General features: G+C 42.6%; 1 protein-coding gene across 2 annotated transcripts in view; it reads left to right on the top strand.

The window, feature by feature from the left end:
* P2RX1 (purinergic receptor P2X 1) overlaps positions 1 to 25,127 on the top strand; it is an 85,652-nt gene that overhangs the window by 43,668 nt on the left and 16,857 nt on the right. For both annotated transcript variants that reach the window (XM_066576931.1, XM_066576921.1), the window contains 5 exons: positions 13,636 to 13,732; positions 14,294 to 14,374; positions 17,153 to 17,294; positions 23,955 to 24,082; positions 24,406 to 24,496. In XM_066576931.1, coding sequence (XP_066433028.1) covers positions 13,636 to 13,732; positions 14,294 to 14,374; positions 17,153 to 17,294; positions 23,955 to 24,082; positions 24,406 to 24,496 — 539 coding nt within the window. The remainder of the gene's footprint in view (positions 1 to 13,635; positions 13,733 to 14,293; positions 14,375 to 17,152; positions 17,295 to 23,954; positions 24,083 to 24,405; positions 24,497 to 25,127) is intronic.

Here is a 25,127-nt window from a genome sequence, read left to right as displayed (position 1 = left end):
ATATATTGAAAAGAATAAGGCCCAAAAATGACCTCTGTGATACCCCGCTAGCAACAATGACCCAATCAGAGAATGTACCATTAATAATCACCTCTCTGCTCTCTATCATTAAGCCAGTTACTTATATACATTCTCACCCAGACCAAGCATTATCATTTTATATACCAACCTTTTATGCAGCACAGTATCAAACGCTTTGAAAAAGTCCAGATACACAAGATCCAGTGACTCTCTCTGGTCCAGTCTAGAACTTACCTCCTCATAGAAGCTGATCAGATTGGTTTGACAGGAGCGATCTCTCATAAACCCATGCTGATATGGAATTATGCAACTATTTTCCTTGAGGTACTCCAGGATAGCATCTCTTAGAAACACTTTCAAATATTTTACCCACAATAGAAGCAAGACTTACCAGCCTGTAGTTTCCAGTTTCACATTTTGACCCCATTTGGAATATTGGCACCATATTGGCTATGCGCTAATCCAGTGGAACAGACCCCGTCACTGTTGAGTCCTTAAATATAGAAACAAGGGTCTGTCTATCACATTACTTAATTTCTTTCAAAACCCAGAGATTGTATGCCATCGGGACCCCACAGTTTGTCTATTTTAATCTTTTTAAGGCAGGTTGCAAACGAACGGGTCAGATTCTGGATTCAGGATCCCGCAGCGGAATCTGACCCTGTGCCCAGCGGGTGTCCGCGTTTACCTGATTCTTTCTTTCTTTTTCTGTACTGCGGATGGTCTGCATGGCTTGCTTTTTTTAATCCCCACTTTTCCTGCGCCATCGCTAGGTGATGACGCGGGGACCCACGGCCTTTCCACAATGTCATTGCGGAAGGGCTGCGGGTCAGACGGCTTCCATTGAATTCAATAGAACACGTCCATGCAGAGGCCGCACAAAAATGGAGGATGCTGTGATTTTTCCTCCGTGAATAGAAAATCACAATTGATTTCCGCTCTTGTGCAGGAAAAAGCGCTTTTCCATAGCATGCTATGGGTGGTATTTGCTGCGGAATCCAGAGGCATACGCCCTCTCCGGATTCCGCAATGCAAATCCAACTGTGTGCAGCCGGCCTAAAATGACTCTGCACTTCATTTGACATTTCAATTACCTCTGTGAATACACTGGAGGGAAAACTATTTAATAGATTTGCTTTCACCTCATCAGCCTCTACAATTTTTTCTACATTATTTAGGGCCAACACTTTCAGTATTAATCTTTTCACTATTTATATAGTTAAAGAACAGTTTAGGGTTTTGCTTTCCTTGGCAATAAGTCACTCTGTCTCTATCTTTGCTGCTTTTATCTGATTTTTACATACGGTAATTTTTTTTTTATTATATGTTTTTTGTGCTACTTCGCTGCCTTTTTGTTTTAGTGGTTTAAATACTTTGTTTTTGCGGTTGATTGCCCCCTTTTCATTGAGCCACATTGGTTTTCTCTTATTCCTAGCCCTTTTATTACAGTAAGGTATGAAATGAACCTCCCACAGTAAGTAATTGGGATTTTTTAAACATTCCATTTCTTCTCTGTGCTCTTATTTTTGAGGGCATTATCCCAGTCAATATGGTTTAAGGCATCTGAGTTGGTCAAACTTTACCTTCCCTATAAAACTCTCTCTTGAAAGACAAGTTGAAATTATGGTCACTATTTCCCAGGTGCCCCCTAAACTGTACCTCTGTTATTCTGTCAGGTCTGTTGGTTACTATTAAGTCCAAAATGGCTCTCCTTCTAGTTAGGTCCTGTACAAGTTGGGTAAGGTAATTATCTTTGGTAATTGATAGAAAGTTGTTACCTTTATGAGAGGTTTTGGCTTCCTAGTTTATATCTGGATAGTTAAATTTCCCCATAATGATTACCTCATTGTGATTTGCTGCCTGATTTATTTGCTTCAGTAATAGATTTTCAGTAGCTTCTGTTATATTTGGTGGTCTATAAAAAACTTTTATGAGGATTTTATTTGTTTTTCCCTCCATGTATTTCTACCTATAGAGACTCCACATATTCATTTCCCTCCCATATATCTTCCTGTAATGTGGGCTTTGAACAGTATTTTACAGTTACAGCTTTCATCCAACCAGGTCTCAGTTACTCCAGCTATTTTGTAGTTTTCCTCAGACATTATAACTTCCTGCTTGTCTACTTTATTGGTCAGACTTATAGCATTAGTCACCATACTACAGTTTAGAAGGTTTTGGTTATTTTTTATTTTGAATTTATCCCTATTAACTGTTCTGCCAGTTCTGACTGTACTAGCTCCTCCAACTACTCCACCCCCATTTCCCTTACTTTCCCCTCTATCTCTGTGATTGCCGTCCTCACCAGTCCCTAATTTAAAGACTCCTCCAACCAGCACAGCTGCACCCTGCCTATTGAGATGCAGCCCATCCCTATGGTAGAACCTGTAGCCGACAACAAAATCGGCCCAGTTATTTGTGAACCCAAACCCCTCCTTCCTACACCGACTCTGGAGCCACTTGTTTATCTCCCTAATCTCCTGCTGCCTTTCTGGTGGGGTACGTTATATAGCTAGTATTTCAGAAAATACTACTTTTGAGGTCCTTGTCCTAAGCTTACATTCTAGTTCCCTGAAAGCATTTATAAGGACCTTCTACGTACCTTAAACTTTATTTTTGGTGCCTCAGCCTCCTTGTTTTGCTCTCTTATCCTCCTCTTCAGCTCTCATGTCCTTCTCTTACATCCTCTTCATTCTTTATGTCTTTGTTACTCATCCTCATCCTCCATATAATTCTCTCTCATGCTCTACATCCTTCATGTCATTTTCTCTCATTTATCATGACCTCTCTCATCCTCTTAATGAACTTCAACCACTGCTTCCTCTCTCTTCGACTGCATCGGCAACAGCCAGATACACAACACAGAAGCACAGAGGGATGAGGAACAGAATGGGGAGAGCAAAAGAGAAACAAGTAAATGAACAGGGACAGCACAAGATGATAGGTACATAATAAAAACACACACTAAGAGGGGACAAACACAGACAACAACGAGGAGGAACAGCATCATTGGAAGGGCCAATACCATGACTTTATACACTTTCTATATTACCTTCCTAGGCCCCAACTACCACCATTGTGGCTACACCTAATGTTTTGCTGACCCCACCTACTTGTGTTGGCCACATGAGGCAACTTTTAGATATTTTTCCAGTTCTCATGCTGCACCTGCCAATACCTATTTCAGATGTCCAAAGAGAATCACCAGACATTTGACAGTGCTTCAGAATCCATGTGCACGGTATCTGTGTACAGGCTTTCTTTTGTAGGCTCAGCTGTTTGTGCTTCAGACTTTTTACTTTCTGACACAAAAAGAAGCTGCTTTCTTTTAATCATATTGCCTTTCATAGTGTTATTGCCCATCACATAGACTGTACCATTTATTCCCTGCTTCTTAATGACATCAAATGTACTTTATCAAGTAATAGTGGTGGAGTGTAAATGATTTTTGAAGGTTAAAATCTAGGGCTGAGCGATTTCTTCTAAAATTTAAATCTAGATTTTTCCAATTTTGTCCTTGATTTTTTAATCTCAGCTTGTTTTTTTTGCCTGAACCAAGAATTCAAGTCATTTGGTATCAAACTTCACCTTCCTGAAGTTCAGTGTTTTTGTAGCTCCCTGACAAAAAACCCTATTGAAAGAAAAGTGGAAATTTATTATATTATGGTCACTGTTTCCTAGGTGCCCCCCAACGTGCACCCTTTCCAATACAGAGTCAGACTTCGTCCGGCTTTGAGATTTCCCTGCATACTTCGGGCGAGGTCCAGCACATGTCTCTAACATTATTCAGAAGAGAGGTCCATCATCTCAGAGTTCTCTTCTGCATATGTATATTCCAGTATGCAGGAGAGAAGTATGATGTCAGAGCGCTCTCCTGCATAGTGTAATATATTTATACAATATACATATAAAAAAAAAATGATATACATATTAACTCATGTTTAATTTTCAAAAGATTGCTAATAAAATCATCATGACAGGTCATATTTATGTGTTCAAAGGAATCCACAAAGCACTTTCCCACTCAAAATACATAAGAGCTGGGGAGTGTGTGGATAGCAGGGAAATGGCATTGGAAAGGGTTAATATTAAAGGGGTTGTCCCGCGCCGAAACGGGGTTTTTTTTATTCAATAGGCCCCCCGTTCGGCGCGAGACAAACCCAAGGGATGGGTTAAAAAAAAAAAGGTTAAGTACTTACCCGAATCCCCGCGCTGCGGCGACTTCTTACTTACCTTACCAAGATGGCCGCCGGGATCTTCACCCACGATGCGCCGCGGGTCTTCTTCCATGGTGCACCGTGGGCTCTGTGCGGTCCATTGCCGATTCCAGCCTCCTGATTGGCTGGAATCGGCACACGTGACGGGGCGGAGCTACGAGGACCAGCTCTCCGGCACGAGCAGCCCCATTCACCAGGGAGAAGACCGGACTGCGCAAGCGCGTCTAATCGGGCAATTAGACGCTGAAATTAGACGGCACTATGGCGACGGGGACGCTAGCAACGGAACAGGTAAGTGAATAACTTCTGTATGGCTCATAATTAATGCACGATGTACATTACAAAGTGCATTAATATGGCCATACAGAAGTGCTGAACCCCACTTGCTTTCGCGGGACAACCCCTTTAAAGGGGTGGTCTCGCGAAACCAAGTGGGGTTATACACTTCCGTATGGCCATATTAATGCACTTTGTAATGTACATTGTGCATTAAATATGAGCCATACAGAAGTTATTCCACTTACCTGCTCCGTTGCTAGCGTCCTCGTCTCCATGGTTCCGTCTAAATTCGCTGGCAGCTTGCTTTTTTAGACGCGCTTGCGCAGTCCGGTCTTCTCCATTCAGCACGAGCCGCTTCAGTGTGCTCCCCGCTACAGCTCTTCTGCGCATGCGCAGACGAGCTGTCACTGCTCGGGAGCGCGCTGAAGCGGCCATTCTGCACCATCCTCTGTTAGAGGAAGGTGCAGAAACTGGAGCTGCCCAGCGGAGAAGACCAGCCCAGCCCAGCAGCCCCGAGAAGCCTCCCAGGTAAGTGATGGGTCGGGGGGGGCTGCCGCTGCGCCGGGCTGCGCCGGGCTGCGCCGGGCTGCGCCGGGGGGGGCTGCCGCTGCGCCGGGGGGGCTGTCGCTAGGCCGGGGGGGCTGCCGCTGCGCCGGGCTGCGCCGGGGGGGCTGTCGCTGCGCCGGGGGAACTAGCGCTAGGCCGGGGGGGCTGTCGCTGCGCCGGGGGAGCTAGCGCTAGGCCGGGGGGGCTGTCGCTGCGATGGGGGGGGCTGTCGCTAGGCCGGGGGGGCTGTCGCTAGGCCGGGGGAGCTAGCGCTAGGCCGGGGGGGCTGTCGCTGCGATGGGGGGGGCTGTCGCTAGGCCGGGGGGGCTGTCGCTAGGCCGGGGGAGCTAGCGCTAGGCCGGGGGGGCTGTCGCTGCGATGGGGGGGGCTGTCGCTAGGCCGGGGGGGCTGTCGCTAGGCCGGGGGAGCTAGCGCTAGGCCGGGGGGGCTGTCGCTGCGCCGGGGGAGCTAGCGCTAGGCCGGGGGGGCTGTCGCTGCGATGGGGGGGGCTGTCGCTGCGATGGGGGGGGCTGTCGCTAGGCCGGGGGGGCTGTCGCTAGGCCGGGGGAGCTAGCGCTAGGCCGGGGGGGCTGTCGCTGCGCCGGGGGAGCTAGCGCTAGGCCGGGGGGGCTGTCGCTAGGCCGGGGGGGCTGTCGCTGCGCCGGGGGAACTAGCGCTGGGGAGCAGGGGGCTAGCGCCGGTTACCTGCTGTCTGGTCGGCGGCTGCGGGGCGTCTGGTCGGCGGCTGCGATGCGTCCGGTTGCCATGGAGACACAGCTGGCGGCGTCTCGGGAGCGCGCACGTCGGGCTGCAGCGAGCGACTGGGAAAGAGCCGGCGGCCATCTTGAGGAAACTTTTATAACTTGCTGAAACGCTGGAACGGTAAGTACGAACCAGCTAGAAATGTCATTTACAGGGGGGCTTAGTAATGTGTGTTTAATGGGGGGGACTGGGCAAAAAAAATAAATTAACTGCTTCCTCGAGACATCTCCTTTAAGTCCAAAATGGTCATCCCTCTAATTGGGATCTGTATCAGTTGGGAAAGGTTTCAGTTTTTGGCAGAAATTTGTTTCCTTTATATGATCCACAGGTTTCAATTTTCAAGTTGATGTCTCCCATAATAACCACATCATACTTGTAGTTCAACTTAAATGGTCAGACTTCTAGCATTAGTAATCATGCAGTAAAAAGATTATTGGTTATTTTTTATTTTAAATGTGTCCTTAATAACCATTCTGACAATGCTAACTGTACTTACCCCTCTAACCTTGTTTTCCTTACATAGTCCCCGGTCACTGTCAACACCATCTTCCCCTTTGCACTTCACCCAGGGTGAAGTTGTTATATTAAGGCTACACATCTCATGGCCCACTTAGACACACAGACGATCGCTCAAAAGATGGCTTTTGAGCGATCATTTTGCATAATCTGGTAATTGGTACTAATGCCTATTAGTACCAGTTAGCAGTGTGTGAGCCACCGGGAGCTAAATTTATTCAGAGGACCGCCCGCTGTTCTCTGAATAAATTCCTTTTGTTCTGCCGGTGGGGCTGACAACTGAAAACAGCTGAGACAATACAATCAGGTTTTCTGAGCAGTATTCGGGCATAGCACAGCATGCGGTCCGTCTTATCAACTGTTCTGCTGAACGACGGTTTTCAAGATGAACTGAAAACCATTGTTCGGCAAAAAATTGAAAAATGGGCCCATTTAGACACAACGATTATCATTCAAAATATGGTTTTTGAGCAATAATCGTTGTGTCTAAATGGGCCTTAAGTCTGTGCCTTTTAATAGATAGCCAAAAAGATGGGAGTACCCTTGTAGAATAACAGGACATGCGTGACTTATAGAGGAAGCTGATCCAGGAAAAGGAGATGGTAGAATGTGTATATAGGATCAGAATTAGAGGCAATATCAAACAATTTAGGTTCTGTTCACATCTGTGTTCAGGGTTTCTGTTTTGTTTTTTCACCATGGGAGTAGAAAAACATAATACTTGCCCGAAATGTATCCATCCTGTGATGGAACCAAATGGCACCGGATGGACTATAATGGCTCTGTCTGGCTTTTGTCATGAACTCTTAATGTAGCACTCTTGCGTCCAGAATTTTGGGACGGATCTTATGCTGCCCCCAGCACGGATGTGAACAGAGGCTTACATATTTCTGTGAACAAAATTAGATAGACATATCCAGAAGAGTGTGCTGATGGGTCCTATAATTTGCTTATTTAGTATATGAGCTGTTAAATAGAATACACAGTATTGTGCAACACTCAGTTTTGTATATTCAAATTGTAGTCAAAATGGTCAGTAATCCCTTAACCATCAGTGATGTACATGTACGTCATTGGTCTGTTGGGTGGGTATGGAGTGTGCTCCAGAGCCAAGCCCATTCTATTTCAGCAATGACCGAGATCCGTGCTGTTTAACTGTTTAGATACCACAGTCAATGTTGACTGCAGCATCTACACAGCTAGCTAGAGGGGGGCCCTGTGGCACTCCATTGGAGCCCCCATAATTCTGATAGGTTGCATTGGAAACCTGGGACCTTGTGAAGGCTCTCAGGCCTTCTATTGGATATTAGCTTATTAACCTCTGTGTGTCCTGTGGTAGGGCTTAATAGGATGATGTTAAATATATAATACTGCACTATTGAAGTATTGGAGTTAATTGTACAAGCCATCAGATAATCTCAAATTCAAGTCCCCTTTGGGGACTAAGAAAGAGGTTAAAAAATGTTCTTTTTTTTTTTAATTACAAAAAATAAAAATAAAAAAATAAATGTTCAGAAACATAATTGATATTGCCACGTTTGTTAAAGTCTGAACTATTAAAGTATTGAATTATGGTCAATTCTGTAAGAAAATAAAGAGTAAGGCTGCCTGTCCATGGGCGGGTTTGAATTGTGTTCCTATGGAGAGTGTTTCCCCCCTGTCCATAAGCAGAGAATCATTGCGATTGCAGCATGCTGTGATTTGCCGCAATCCTCCATGGTCAGCCTCTGCTGTCAGATAGGCTGACAGCGGAGTTCCATCTGTCCACCCCTGCTCCCGGGCGGCGGTATCCCATGGCAGATCTCCGCCGCGGGATACCGTAACGCCCGTGGACAGGCAGCCTAATTGAAGAATTGCAGTTATTTTGTCGCCACCGGCACTCCAAAAAAATTGAATAAAAAAGTTATGGGTATCAGAATGTGGTGAAAAAAAAGCTAATTTTTAAAAAGAAAAAAATATTTTTGTAAGTGCTAAAACCTTAAAACTGATATAAATTGGGGTTTGTATTAATCATACTAACCTACAGAATAAAGTTAACATCTCATTTTTACAAGACTGTGAATGCCGTAAAAAAAGTCTTAAAATGCCATAATTGCATCTTCTTTTTCAATTTCACCCTAAAGTTTTCAACGTTTTTCAATACATTATATGGTACAGCAAATAGTCCACATAAAAAATACAACTTGTCTTATCTCTCCTCATATGGCTCTGTCAATGGAAAAAAAACAAAAAAAAAAACGTTACAACTCTTGGAATGCAAGGACAATAAATGAGAACAAAAAACTGAAAAATGATTGCTCTTTATGGGGTAAAGTACAAGCCCAATTCCAAAATAGTTGGGACACTGTCTAAAATGTAAAGAAAAAAATGCAATGATTTGTAAATCTCATATAACCATATTTTATTCATAATAGAACATAGAACACATATACGAAGTTAAAAATACAACATTTTTCTATTTGATGAAAAAAAAAAAAACTAATTTAGAAATTGCACCTCACGACAGTTGGGACAGGGGTAATGAATGGCTGGAAAGATAAGCGGTACTAATGGAAAATGACTGGAAGGTCAATTTTCTACTACGTCAAATTATTGTGTATAAAAAGAGCATGTTAGAGAGGCAGAGTGTCTCAGAAGCAAAGATGGTGAGAGGTTCAATAATCTATGAAAACCTGCGGCAAAAAATTGTGGAACAATTTCAGAAAAATGTTTCTCAACTTAAAATTCTGAAGACTTTGAATATCCCGCCAACCACAATATATAATATCATCAAAGGATTCTGAGAACCCCGGAGAACTTCATATGCACAAGGTACAAAGCTGATGGTCAATATTGGATGCTATGGGCCCAAATAACTGCATGGGCTCAGGAAATACTTCCAGAAATCATTGTCTGTGAACACAGTTTCCGTGCGATCCACAAATATAAGTTCAAGCTGTATAATGCAAAGAAGAAGCTGAATATCAACGCAATCCAGAAACAACATTGTCTTCTCTGGGCCAAAGCTCATTTAAAATAGAAAACTGTTCTGTGGTCAGAGGTATCAAAATTTGAATTTTTTTTGGAAACCACGGACACTGTATCCTGCGGACTCAAGAGGAGAGGGACCATCCAGCTTGTTATTAGCACAGCAGTTCTAAAGCTTGAATCTCTGATGGTATGGATTTGCATTAGTGCCTATGGCATCGGCAGCTCACACATCTTGAAAGACACTATCAATGCTGAGCAGTATAAAGAGGTTTTAGAACAGCATTTGCTCCTATCCACACGTCTCTTTCCTGGAAAGCTTTGCATATTTTAGTAAGACAGTGCTACACCACATACTGCATCTATCACAACAGCATGGCTTCACAGAAGAAGAGCCCGGGTACTGAACTGGCCGCCTGCAGTCTAAATCTTTCACTAATAGAAAACCATTGGCTTATTATAAAAAATAAATCTGGCATAAAAGACTCAGGACTGTTGAGCAGCTAGAATCCTACATCAGACACAAATGGGACAACATTCTTCTTCCAAAACTCTAGAAATTGGTCTCCTCACTTCCTAGATGTTTACAGACTGCTGTAAAAGATAGAGGGGATGTTACAGAATGGTAGACATGACTGTGGCCCAACTTTTTTGAGGTGTGTTGTTGCCATCAGCTTCTAAATGAGTTAATTTTTAAAAATAAAATTGAAGAATGTCTCGCTTTAACTTTCCGACATGTATTATGTGTTCTATTGTAAATAAAATATGGTTATATTACATTTCAAAATCATTGCATTCTTTTTTTCCTTTACTTTTATTTACATTTTACACAGCGTCCCAACTTTTTGGAATTGGAGTTGTAAGTACGAGTTTTTTAAGCATTTGGGACATTATAGAGAAACAATGAATAGTGTGGATATGATTCCAGTAATTGTGAGACTGCAAAACATCTACTAGTAGCTGCAGCAGTACGTCTATATGTCTCTCTGCTTCACTTTCACTTGGCTCTTCCTCCATTGACTTTTATGGGCAGCATGTTACTCAGCCTGTCAGTGAGCTGTTAGTCTACCAAGATGGATTTTAGCAGTTTTTTGTGAGTGTACAGTTTAGGATGGAAGCGCAGGAAGAATGAATCCTGCAAAGTACAGTGTATTATTGTTATATGCAGACTTTGTTGAAGGATTAGTGACTGTTTAACTACAACTTCTGTTTATTCTGGGAGATTTTTTTTCTAAAGAATATGCAAGGGTATTTGTCTGCAGCTGAAGGTCAACTTTACCATTTGGGTGCATTTTCTTCCTCTCATGCTACCTGTAATTCTAAACAAATGCATATTGGACTGTAGGGTAGCTAGTCTACTTTTTTTTAGGTCTCCAGCATATTGCATTTTGCGTTCAAAGACTGTATAACGACGCCGGCTGGAAATAAGATGGTAGAACTGGATTTCATCTATAGCAGTCACCTTTTCCTGGTACTAATTGTGTCTTCCAGTATTCAGGTATCCTGAGGACTTTCATTAGGGAGGAATTATATGTCTTGTTTCCTCCCAATTTACTGTCCAATGCCTGTTATCAAGTGATGTTATATCTATAACTTCAGCTGGCAAAAGGGAGAACAAGCAATTAAGGAGGGGGATAAGTCATCCCGCTCATTGCGTCTGAGAGCAAAAGGGGAGAGGCAGAGAGGATAGAAGCAGAGACTCATACAAACCTGCTGTTGAAGCTAATGGTGGGTGACTTGCTGCTATTCATTCACATGTCCACTGCTTAGTACTGCTGTACACTGTGTTATATGATGGTGTTATGTATCTGTGTGGACATTTAAAGAGCAGAGTTTATAATTCTCTTTACATAGTGTGTGTGTATATATATATATATATATATATATATATATATACACACACATATATAATATTGAATTTAAGTGCAAGCAATACTGAAGAAACATTTTCACAGACATATTTAGCATTACTGGAATTGTTGTCTTTTTTCGTCGCAGTAAATGTTTCACTTTCCTGTATAAACTATTGCTGTTAGTTTTTTGCAGTACTGGTTCCACTCCTACTTATAGAAATGTTCTCTTAAAAATCAAATTAATTGTGACACAAAATAAGATACTTGCATACCAATAGAGAGCATGAGATATATGGTTATTTATGTTTAGTTTTTTCATGATTAAAGGGGTTGTCCCGCGGCAGCAAGTGGGTCTATACACTTCTGTATGGCCATATTAATGCACTTTGTAATGTACATTGTGCATTAATTATGAGCCATACAGAAGTTATCAAAAGTTTTATACTTACCTGCTCCGTTGCTGGCGTCCTCGTCTCCATGGTGCCGACTAATTTTCGGCCTCCGATGGCCAAATTAGCCGCGCTTGCGCAGTCCGGGTCTTCTGCTGTCTTCAATGGGGCCGCTCGTGCAGAATGCCGGCTCCGTGTAGCTCCGCCCCGTCACGTGCCGATTCCAGCCAATCAGGAGGCTGGAATCGGCAATGGACCGCACAGAAGAGCTGCGGTCCACGGAGGGAGCAGACCCCCGGCGGCCATCTTCAGCAGGTGAGTATGAAGACGCTGGACCGCCGGGATTCAGGTAAGCACTCTCCGGTTTGTTTTTTTAACCCCTGCATCGGGGTTGTCTCTCGCCGAACGGGGGGGGGGGGGGTTAAAAAAAAAAAAAAAACGTTTCGGCGCGGGACAACCCCTTTAATATTCAATTTTTCATCATATTTATTTCAATACTATTCTGTGCTCCATCCAATGAACACCTGCCCGGCTAGTTCCCAAGCTACCAGGCTGTGAGGACTCTCTGGAGAGTGCCCCTCATACATGACATTATTTCCTCTTAATTGCTCATTCTATCCATGAACATAACGAAACTTATAGAATTAGAGAAAAAGCCAAAGAAAATGAGAGAAGAGAATAAGAAGAGGGATCGGGGGGGGGGGGACAAGAGAAGAATTTAGATAGGGAAGGGTACTCTGGAATCATAGACCGTATTCAGTTATGGGGGTTTCTCCAACCTTCCGCACAGATCCACTCGGATTATCTCTCACAAGGCCAATCCACTGCTCAGCCAAGATGGGAGAGAGGGGGAGTGTTGGAACTCCACTCAGATGGCCCAGGTACAATAGGATTTTGAGTAATCTGTTTCAAAGTCACTACATTTGAGCTCCTCCATGTATTTCAAGGAGTCCATGTCCTCCAACCACACTATTCTCCGGATTGTGACACTCTGTTTCCAAAGATTTGGGAATGATTTGTCTCATTTCCATAAAAAATTACCCGAGCAGACCGTGTTTGAGCTGAAAGACTGGATCAGGTGGAATAGACAGGAGCGCCAGTTCTGGCATGAAATTAAGTGAGGATACGCATATAGCTTGATATAGTTGGGATACGTCCTGCCACAGGGGAACTATAAGAGGACAGTCTCACCATATGTGCAACATAGAACCTGTGTCAGACATACTACTCCAACACTGTTCAGAAACTGAGGGGTATATTTTGTGCAGTCTGTCCGAGGTTCTGTACCACTGTGGGATTATTTTGAAGTTGACTTCCTGTAGTCTAAGTGATGCATTAATGCACATAGTGTATAGAAGGCAGCATAACAGCGGGCTCTTCCCATCGGTTCTGAGAGAACAGAAAATCAGATATACATGCTGCAGAGAGAAAATGGCAAAAACTGCAGGATACAGGTCACATGGCCAGATAAAGTGTTATTCCTAATGTACAAACATTGCAGCCTTTTCTGAAAACTTAACTACTTTAATTTATAATTTATATCTAAACTCCTTATAATTATCATCTTTAGCTATATTAGATAAAATAATGATAACTTTACACCAGTACTAGTGTGCAAGTGTCTCTTTAAAAAGTAAAATAATGTCAGTAAAACCTGTGGGACAAATTGTATTGGAAGAATACACCCAAGTGTTTTTGTTTTTAAGCTTAGAAAGATAAAATAGATGAAGTTGCAGTAGGGTTCACAAAAGTAAAAAGCTGAGAAACTAAAACATGATTAATTTGATATATTTAATGTTGGAGGCTTTCAGGTAATTTGCTGGTATGTATGTGTCTTTCTGACACTGAAGAAGAAAGATGATAAAAAAATAGTTTTTCAGAATTTGAACTGAAAACTATTGCTGTCGGGTTTTTGTACAGTACTGTTTCTGCTCTTAATTATAGAAATGTTCTCCTTAAAAATGAAATTAATTGTAACACAAAATAAGATAATTGCTTACCAGTAGAGAGCACGAGATATATGGTTATTTATTTATGCTTGGTTTTCCATATTTCTTATTCAATTTTTTATCGTATTTATTTCAGGTGTCCTTACTGGAAAATGTTTACCCATCAACAATGAAATGGGCTCTTGTGAAGTCTATGCTTGGTGTCCTGTGGAAAATGACAATATTGTTCCTAGGTATATTTTTTCCTATTAAAATTATTTCCAAATACTTCTCTTATCAGAATTACTCGATTTATAGTATAGAACATTGACAGAAAAAACTATTACAAATGTCCTTAGTGTACACACTAAGGCAAATTACTCGAGCGAGTATTGCCATTTTCGAGTACATGCCCGCTCATGCCAAAAGATTCGGGGGCCGGCGGGGAAGAGCGGGGAGGAACGGGGGGAGATCTCTCTCCCCCCCCCCCCCTTCCTGCTCACTCCCGCCATTCACCACTCACCCCTGCCGGTCCCCGTATCTTTTGGCATGAGCGGGCATGTACTCGAAAATGGCAAAACTCGCTCGAGTAATTTGCCTTAGCGAGTACGCTCGCTCATGTCTAGTTAAATACAGTTATTCAGAAGTTCACTGCTAATTTATCTTCTAACAAAATTTATGTTTTCTAAAGCTACTTTGTTCCTGTTTGTTACCTGGATAACATATTATATCAACAATATTAACTAATACTACTACATTTTGGTTTTACAAGCTTAATTGATATTACAGTCTAATCAGTATTTTTTTATTTACAGCCCTCCATTGTTGTTGCAGGCAGAAAACTTTACTTTATTTATAAAAAACAGTATTACTTTTCCTAGGCATAAAGTAAATAGGTAGGTATAACTGAGCATACTAACATTCATTTCAGTAGTTGTAATTAAAATGTTATTATTTGCGTCATCAATAAAGTGACTGATTCATTACCTGTCATTTGCTTAAAAAAATATTTTCTGAGGTTTTTTTTTACACAAGCATAGCATTTTTAAGCCGGCCGGGTCACGGCCTGGCCGAAAAATGCTTGAATGGGCACACAAATCTGCCATTTGTGTGCTCGTTGAGATGGCCCTGGGACTGCTGCATATTACTGTGCCCGAATTGCCGCCGGGTGGCTCTTGGCAAGGGGAGGAGCAGACGGTAGGGAGCTAGTCTGCTAAGCCCCCACCACCTCTCCGCTCCTTGTCGGCAGCCAGCAATGGGAGGGGGTGGGACAGGGTGGGAACTTAGCAACCAGCTCCCACCCCATCCCGCCCTCTCCCATTGCAAACAGCTGGTAAGGGTCAGAGAGGAGAAGGGGGAGGGAGTTTAGCAGTCACACTGCTAAACTCCCTCCCACCTCCCTTCTCCAGCAGCTGTCATAGCCTCCCATACGAGTCCATGCAGCAGTCAAGTATTTTGGCCAGGAAGATAGTTCCAGGACTATCTTTTTTGCCGGCATGAAAGCGCCTGGATGAAATGCGCTATCATGGCCGGCCAGGTGCTTTTACGCGGTGGAAAAACACCCATCTGATCTGATGCATTGGAATCCAATGCTTCAGCTGGTAGCGTATATCGGCCGGCCATGAAAATGATGGCCGATAGACGTTTGTGTGAATAAAGCCTTAATCATATGAAATTTCTGTCTTTCTTTATTCTAATAAGTGGTAAACAACCTTTTTTTTATATTCCGTATAAAGGCCCATTTACACATAACGATAATCGCTCAAAATTCATTTAAACAAACGAATTTGAGTGATAATTGTTCAGTGTGAATGCGAAAAAAATCACTGACTTATCACTAACGGTTAGTTAAGCTGACTTTTCATACAGCTTAAAAAACCTCATTAGCTCGATGGCTTATTGTTCCATGTAAATACTCCCTGCTCAGCGCTTCACATAGGAGGTGAAGCGCTGAGCGGGAAGCGGACGAGAAGCCAGCGAGCCGGCGATAAGTCTTTCTGTTTGAGTGCTCTGCACGACTGCTGATGACCTAAGCAGTGATGTCAGCGCTTGTGCAGTCGTCCAAAAGACTGTTGGCCCGTGTAAAAGGGCCTTTAGAGTATGTTAGGTTGATACTGGAGGCTTCCTTCCTAAGATTCCCCATTATTAGGTATTCACCGAGTTGCATACACAAAAAAAAACGATAAATACATGAGGAATGTAGCAAAAGGAATCAGTATGCCATGAATAAAAAATTATATGTTGCAGTGGACAGGACTTTGGTAAATAAATTGTACCTCATTATCTACACTATTTATGCAATTTTATTCCATTTAGCTTTGTAATAGAAACTATAGTCAAGGATACACACACTATTGTCAGACAGTTCCCTAGCATCTGCTATCCAGGGAGTACCAGCAAATTAGAATGAATCTGTTTCTATCTCCCCTGACTATAGATATTGCCATAGGTATCTGACAGCCAAATGCCTCCCTTGGAATACCTTCATTGAAGTATCACGCTCATTTAATTGAATTTGTTTTTTTGGGGGGAAATAGTGACTAATTTTTATGGCCACTTTCCTTACCTCAGTATATTTCAAATTGAATAAAAATGGTGTAATTATCATAAAATATAGATGTGTTGTAGGCAGAACTGGACCAAAGTCAGTTGGGGCCCCTAGTCATAATATGGGTTTGGGAGGAAAGAAATAATAATAATTTATATTTATTTAGCGCCAACATATTCCACAAGGCTTACAAAACAGGGAGCAGATACAAAAAACAAAGATACAAAAACCACCATTATATTCAGTTACAAACAATCAAGAAATGGAGAGTAATACATAATAAAATAGTACCATACTGTGAATAACAACAAAGGGGCAAAATAACTGTACCATACATAACAATGCTATGCAGTGCCTAAATAATACCATACATAACAATTCTATGCAGTGCCTAAATAATACCATAGCTAATAGCAATGCTATGCAGTGCCTCAAGGCCCATTTACACGCAACGATTATAGTTTAAAATTTGTTCAAACGAGCGATAATCGTTACATGTAAACATGGCCATTGTGCACTTTTTGTCTGAACGATGATTTTAAATTGAACTTAAAATCCATCATTCAGCTGCAGAGAGATAAAGTCTCTTTCAACAGACCACATGCTGTATTGTCCACAGGAGGCAGCAGATAACATTGTTAATTGCTGGCAGCCCAGACATGAACAATACAAGGCATGTGATTAATCACACGCTGGGCTCTGCAAACAGCTCCTGGAGATTCACTTACATGCAAATGAAGATGATAAAGTGTTAATGGAAATTAGTGTCCATTAACACTTTATGTAAAAAGACTACAAACATTTTCAATCTTTCATTCGTTTGAAAGATTACCTTTGCGTGTAAATGGGCCTTAAATAAAAGCATAGCTGGTGCCACTATCTTAGCTTTAGACCATCGGGAAGGGACAAAGTTCAGAGCAGACCACGTGCTAGAAGCCACCAAATGGTATAGGTTTTGGAGCACATGCTGCTTTTAAAAATAGTGTAATCCAGCCCTTAATTCATTCATTCATCCCATGAAAGTAAAGTAAACAATTGCAAAGTTGAAATGTTCACCTTCTGCATTCTGCGTATTAGATGTTTGTCATAAGAATATATATTGCTATAACGTATTTCTATTTTTTAGACAGAATCTAGTGGAATCGGTAACCAGCAGTTACCTCAGAAATTGTTCTTATCATAAAGAGAAGGACCCATTGTGTCCTGTCTTTCGTTTGGGATATATTGCGGAGCAGACGGGACAGATATTTAGTAACATAGCCCAAAAGGTAATGTTCACTCCTGTTCATCAGTAATTTCTTGTTGTGTGCTTCAATGTGCATAAACCTGCATAACGTACTATATTTTAATCAGTTTTACTAAATCTAAATAGAGACAGAAGGCATGAAGGTGCAACTATGGGAGCAGTTTCTGTAAGGCCCCTTTCACATGGCAGTAGGCGTTTTCACTTGCACGCACCGCGCCACAAAAAAGCATGAATGGGCGCAAAAATCTAACGTTTGTGCACCCGTTCAGACGACATGGGCCCGGTGCATATATGCCGAGGCCGTAATGCCATTGCCTCCCTTTCCCTACCCCTCGCTAGCTCACCTCCTCTCTCCTTCCCTCCGGCTGTTTGCAATGGGAGTGGGTGGGACGGTGGTAGAGCTAAGCACCAACCCCCTTGTCCGCAGCCAGCATTGGGAGGGGGGAGCTTAGCTCCACCCTCACCCCTCCCCATCCCATTGCAAAGAGATGGAGGGGAGGGGAGAGGAGGAGAGAAGAGGGAGGGAGTTTAGCTGTCACGCTGTTAAACTCCCTCCCACCTCACTTCTCTGGCCGCTGTCATTAGCCCCCAAAGGAGCCAATGCAGCAGCCAACGTATACTGGGATATACATTGGATAGTTCCAGGACTATCTTTTCGTCCCAGTGTGAAAATGCCTGGCGCTATATTGACTCGGCTGGGCGCTTTAACGCCGCAGCAATACGGCCATGTGATCTGATGCTTTGGAATCCAATGCATCAGATCGGAGTGTATATCCGCCGGCCATGAAAACGGCGGCCGATATACGCTCGTGTGAAAGAGCTCTAACTCTATGACAAAAGGCTGTTCTTATTCCCTTTAAAATGGCTACAACATTTTATCTCCAGATACATTAAGGGTGGACACCCACTGGAGATATTTTCTTTCTTGTGCTGCGAGAGCACGGGAAAACACTCGCCTCGCAGCGCAAAAAAGACACCGAAATAGAACCGGCATATCGTTAGTGCTTTTACTGGTGCCAGCGGCAGCAGCGCTAGCCCCATTGAAAACATAGGGAGAATGCCGCAAACTTCTGCCACAGCTGTCACAGCTGTGGCAGAAGTCCGCGGCATGCTATCCCATTGCTTTCAATGGGATCGGCACTGCTGCCGATCCCATTGAAAGCACTGCTTTCTGGCAAGCCCCGCAGTATGATTATCGGGGAAGGGCATGAAATATAAGCCATTCCCCGATAATCATCAATATGTGGTAAAAAATATATTTTTTAAATTACTCACCTCTTCGCCGCTCAGACGCGTCCTCCGGCTGGCTTCCCTGCACAGCTGTTAAGCTCTCTCAGCAGGCAGGGATTTAAAAATCCCTGCCTCCTGAAAGGGCTGTGCTGATTGGCTAAGGGCTCAGCCAATAGCAGCTAGTGCTTAGCTATTGGCTGAGCGCTCAGCCAATGACAGATAGCCCTTAGCTATTCATTCATGAATAGCACTATCTTAGTGGTAAAAAAAATATTTTTTACCATTTATTGATGATTATCGGGGAAGGGCTTTTATTTTGAGCCCTTTCCCAATAATCATACTGCGGGGCTTGCCAGAAAGAAGTGCTTTCAATGGGATCAGCAGCAGTGAAGGAAACTCCTGCCACAGCTATCACAGCTGTCACAGCAGTGGCAGAAGTCCACGGCATTCTCCAGTTCTTTTCAATGGGGCTAGCACTGCTGCCGCTGGCCCCATTGAAAAGACTTGCGATATCCCGGCGTGATGCTGTTTTTTTTCTCGCACTGCGCTGCGAGACTTTTCCTTTACTCTCGCAGCGCAGGGAGAAAAAAAACGCCAGTGGGTGTGAGCCCTAAGGGCGCTTTCGCGAGAGTTTTTATGTTCAGTTTTTTGTGAGCCAAAACCAGGAGTGGGCCCAACATACGAAAGACATGCAAATCTTTCTATTGTACTTTCTCTCCACTACTAGTTGTGGCTCACAAAAAACTGAACATAAAAACTGTCCTGTGAAAGTGCCCTAAGGCCTCCAGCACACTAGCATTTTTTTTGTCCACGTTGAGTTCCATTTAAAAATGGGCTCCACATGAACAGCGTAGGGACATATATTATTTAATATGGAAACACACATCAGTTTTTTCATCCTCACAAAGACTGCGTGAAAAAACTCATGACATGCACTATTGTAATTGGATTTACGGACAAGACTCGTCCATTAAAGTCAATGGGGATAAAAAAACATCAGATAACACTCAGATGCAATGCCTTTTTAAAAAAAGAAATACACGAAAAAAGAAGTGAGCTGGTTTTAGTCTTTTTTTTTTTGCGAATGTGAAAAACAGATAGCATGCAGAAGTAAAAAGAAAAACAGATACACGGACATTGATGGCATACGAAGCTCCACGCGGTTGGAAAAATATCAGCTTTTTTACAAACACAAAACGGGCTTTTTATAGAAAGTGTGCTCCTAGCCTAAAAGAAAAACATTCTTGTAGATATGTTTGCCTGCACATGTATATTGGTAGTATGATAAAGCAGGTTGCTAATTAGGTCATCCATTTCATGAGTGCATTAATGTAAATGTTTATCTGCATCCATATTCTTGCTGTACTAAAACATGGAAGATTTAAAGTGATTCATCATTAATGAAACCTTAAAAAGGTTATCTCACCAAAACAACCCCGTTAGGGCTCAGTCACATGGGCGCCGGTCTGCCCGTGTTTCTGGACGATAAAGACAGCGGCACTGCATGCGGACGAATCTCCCCATGACCGGCTCCATTGCCAATCATATGTTCTTTTTTCCGACCAGTGCGGGGAGTCGTCCGCACCTGCAGTGCGTCCGTCTTATCTTCCAGAAACACGGGCGAATCGGCGCCCGTGTGACTGAGCCCTTATAAAGCAAAGCTGTCTGATTCCTACCAATTAATTTTTATTAAAATGGTCAGCTGCGGCTGTTCACTCATTTCCCTGCAGGGGACGCAGTGGCTGTATATTTAACCCCTTCCCATTGCAGCCTTTTTTTGCTTTTCCATTTTCAGACACGACACGTCCCAACGTTTGTTATGACAGATGATATCACCAGAAGTCAAGTGATCACTGTAGCCAATCAGAGGCTGCAGCATCACTTCTCGAACTCCTGACATCAGTGCTCACATCCTGAGTGCCATGATGCCAAGAGTTTGGGAACGTGACGCTACAGCCTCTAATTGGCTGCAGTGGTCACCTGACTTCTGATGATATTATCTGTCACAACAAACGCTGGGACCAAAGCAGTGTTTTTATTTTAGCACAGGGAACACTTAAGGGGCCATGTTATCCAGTAAAGGAGAACCCTATTAAAGTGATGATGACTGGAGAAAATAACAGGATTTGACAGGAGGAAAAATTATGGTTCACTGATGTCACGTTTTTTTTTACAGTTTTCTTTGGCATTTATCTTTAAAGGGAATGGATTACGTTTTTTTTTTAAATTCATTTAGGGCTCAGTCAGACAGTTGTTTTTTCAATTGCAGCGGTCATATGCCCGATATTTACCTGTGCACAAAAATGTGCAGCGGTAAATATAGGGCAGCGGATTTTAAAATGCAGGTAACTGCGGCATCCGTCTTTTTTGGATGTGAAAACCCGTGGATGCTGTCAAATCCAGGGGTTTCACCTTTTGCTCAATGGAGCCGGCAGCAGCAGCGCCGACCCCATTGAGAGCATACAGTGAAGATCGCAATCCTCCGGCACAGCTGTGGCAGAGGAGCGCGATGTTCTCCCATTGAATTCAATGGAGCCGGCACTACAGACGGATCCATTGAAAGCAATGGGCTGTCGGCAAACCCTGCAGTGATTTTTCGGGGAAGGGCTTTAATTATAAGCCCTTCCCTGAAAATCATTCCTAAAATGTGTAAAAAATAAAAAAATATATAAACTCACCTCTCTGCAGCTGCCAGGGCTCAGGCGCACCTAGGCGGGTCTTCTCCCTGCTGTGACAGCTGTGCCAGAGGATTTCTTCATCTCTGCGGGGAGTCCCCTTGTCACTGGACACTGTGACAATATGTGATGGTCTCTTTGTGTCAATGGGGCCGCCGTTGCTGCCGCTGGCCCCGTTGACAACAAGGTGAAGCCCCTGGATGTGACAGCATCCAGGAGTTTTACATCCAATGAATCCCTTGCTGCAGCTGTCACAGCCGCAGCAGGGGATAGCGGGCAGCGCACTATATGTGTGCAAAAACGTGGCCAAGTGCGTTTTTTCCCAGCATGACGCCCGCTTCGGTCACGCAAATTTTTTTAGGCATCCGTTTTTGCGCACATAAATTCGCACATAAAAACGCCCGTCTGACTGAGCCCTTAAGCATGTAAAAGATGTATTTACCTTTTAAAAGTTGTAGCTATTTGTTTTCTATGTATTGGAGGCGCAAACATTCTTCCAGCAGTCTACTTAAAAAGCAAGGAGTGTATGTGTGTGTCGATAGACTACTTCAGTCTCCTAGAACAGATGGTGTACATCAGAAACTAAGTGGCATAGAACCTTCATACAGACCCTTATCTAATTGTATGGTGTTGAGGGCGCAAACATATTAAACAGAACTCACATAAACCTACTAATTTCAGGGAGATCGGCCGTAGATCTAATTTGTATGATGACCACCCAACTCTCCCTTTCTGACAAATGTTGGAAGAAAGGATGATTGGATTTGTTGGATTTCAACATGCCCAATCCTTTGTTGCCACAGAGCAGAAGTTACTGCCGGAGGTCTGACAATGCACATAAATATAAAAATCTTGAAGTATTGCGGTTTCCACACTGATTACTACAGCAGTCCCAGTTAGCTGATTTTTATTGTTTTTCACCATTCCAAACTTCTGGCATCATGATGTCCAGGATGTGAGCACTTAAGTCAGGAGAATGGGCAGTGACGCTGTAGCCTCTGGTTGGCAGGCAGTGGTCATCTGAATTTTGCTTTCAACACAGACTGGGAGAATTTTCAGGGCTGAGGACAGGTGAGTACCATTTGTTTTATTCTTGGAACTCATTAGGATCTAATTTAAAATGTCAATTTCTAACTTGACAAAACCTTTAAATACTTGATACATTCCCTTTAATGTGTATAGCCACCTTTAGTATTTTGCCATATTTAGGCCCTAAGAACTGCAATAAAATGCTCATATGTCATTAAATTTGCCACCTACTAATGATAATAAGATGACTCTGCTGAACCTGGCTCAGTCTACACAGTAATGATCTGAAGAAAGCAGAAAATACGAGCTTGTTGTGTGTGCTCTATTGGCTGGTGTGAAAATTGAACTATTTCAGGATTTTTGTATATAGATTTGCCAAACAAGCTGCTCCAGTCTATGACCCTAATTTTAGGTGGACAGGTCCTGTGCAGTGAGCCAGAACATTTCTCTGGTCTCAGAAGTTACAGATAGATTTTCTATTTTACCCTGTCTGGGCCCAGGGTAGTGCATCTGAGGGAACTAGATAGGCTGGCAATCTCCTAGGTCTCATGTTCTCAGGTTATTGGTCCCGCATACTTGCTGCAATATATTTTTTGCAGTTAAGCTCTCAGACTTGATCTGACTATATAGTTGAAGACTAGAGATGAGCGAGCATACTCGCTAAAGGCAATTGCTCGATCGAGCATTGCCCTTAGCGAGTACCTGCCCGCTCTGGAGCAAAGATTCGTCTGCTGGCAACAGGCGGGGAGCGGCGGGGGAGAGCGGGGAGGAACGGAGGGGAGATCTCTCTCTTCCTCTCTCCCCCCGCTCCCCACTGCTCATGGCCGCAACTCATCTGTCACCTGCGGCGGCAGCCGAGCCTTCTCTTCCGAGCAGGGAGATACTCGCTAAGGACAATGCTCGATCGAGCAATTGTCCTTAGCGAGTATACTCGCTCATCTCTATTGAAGACCTCTTGGGTCTCTCTTACAGTAATAGGTTCTCAGTATTGGCTCTAGAATTTCCTGCATAATTTGCAGAGAAACGCGTTGAATATAAATCCGAGCTCAAGTCACCTATCTGAGTTCTGAGAATTATGAATCAAAACTCAATGAATGTAAACCTGAGTTCTAACAACCTACCTGAGTTCTGAGAATTTTTGAATTTAAGCTCAAAATTACTTGTCTGAGTTCTGCTACATTTTATCTGGGGCTCTGTGTTACTACTAGGGTCGCGGCAGGGCCAATGACATTCCAATGTGGCCCTGGATAGACTATTGCACCCTTGTGGAACCAAGGCACTATAGATGCTTAGTTCTTCTACTCTTCTGTAAGGTCTAGTTGTATTTCTATCATCTAAGACCCACGAAAGAGGAGATGATTGCCTTTGATGTTAGTTTGTCTGAGTGTTTGTATTGTTCGTTGACGTCCTGTCTTTAGTGTATCTAGTCACCAGTTGTGACAGTGCGCCTACCATGTGCCACCTGTGCCCTGAATGTGTGTGTTTTTAAGTATTTGTCTTAAAAAAAGTTAGTTTTTATATTTAGGTCTACTCGGTGAAGAGCTCTTCGGATACTTAGACTTAATCTGGTTCTGTGACAAGATTGCCAAACAACAGTCAAAAATGGTTATAATAAAAACCTGATTTATATAATATGGCTCTTACTGATGACACATTCCCTTTTATTTATTCTGGAAATAATATCAGTGTAATGCTATAAACCTTATGACTATTGCAATTCATGCTGCTAAAAATGTATCATGCTACAGGGAGGAACGATTGGTATTGTAATAGACTGGCACTGTGATCTTGATTGGCCATTAAAGCACTGCAAACCGACATATCATTTCCATGGCCTACATGATGACAACTCAGTGTCAAAAGGTTTCAACTTCAGGTAGGCCTGTTTTAATAAAATGTCATAATGCAATGTTACACAAAATACATGAAATGCATGGAATGTTTGAAAACAATATCCTATTAGAGGATTTCATTCCTTATTAGATGTTTGAAGTTATTATATCTAACATACACTAAAAATATTACTCTACTAATAGACATCTGAAATTCTGCCATTACTGTGAAAATCTCATGTATTCAGTACATACTCTAAAATACATTTGTTAATCATTGCGGTCACTATTATACAATATTCACATTAACAACTTGACAATTCTATCATTTGAAAAAGAGGAACTGCTAAAATATTTCCATTTAAAGGCATGCAAGATACTACAAAGAAGATGGAATTAAAAAAAGAACATTATTCAAGGTTTTTGGCATTCGCTTTGACATCCTTGTAAATGGAAAGGTAACGTACATGTTGTTCAATTGATTTGCCTTTGATATTTTATATTGGAAGGTCATCACAGAGATTACCCATTTCACAATATGAAAATATTAAATTTCTACCAAAATAGTTCTCTATATACGTCAGAGCAACATTTGTGCATGAAAGCAATTAGCATTTGTGTGAATGTAACAGAATATGGGATGCCAGAAAATTATGTTTTGGCATTTTCAAAATTTCATAACCTTGTTGGCCTACCATCCAGCGATCGCACCCTCGTTAATTTGCACGGGACATTTTGCTATTGGGAGATCCAGGATACCTATGAAATGATTATTGATTTTGCAGGGACTTCTTCTGCATTTGGGGACAGCAGGGAACACACCGATCATGTACTAATCTCTGCTATAGCAGTGAAATATAAATATGTTAAAAATAAGGGAAAGCCTGCAACAAAATTGAAGTACGCACCGAACTAAAAAAAAAAATAATTTTAGGCCACTTTTACCTGGCCAAGAAACGCACGTGAGATTTGTGTGTTGCAAGACGCACAAATCTCGTCTGAATATGAACCCCATTCTTTTGACACGGCTGGCCTATGTCTTCGTGTTCCTTGGAACACATCGCCCACTGATTTCAATAGGAGCTGTAA

This window comes from Eleutherodactylus coqui, chromosome 1 (assembly GCF_035609145.1).
Source record: "Eleutherodactylus coqui strain aEleCoq1 chromosome 1, aEleCoq1.hap1, whole genome shotgun sequence".
Classification (NCBI taxonomy): Eukaryota; Metazoa; Chordata; class Amphibia; order Anura; family Eleutherodactylidae; genus Eleutherodactylus; species Eleutherodactylus coqui.
Note: the sequence above shows the minus strand (reverse complement) of the source record. Positions and strands in the feature narration are given on the sequence as shown.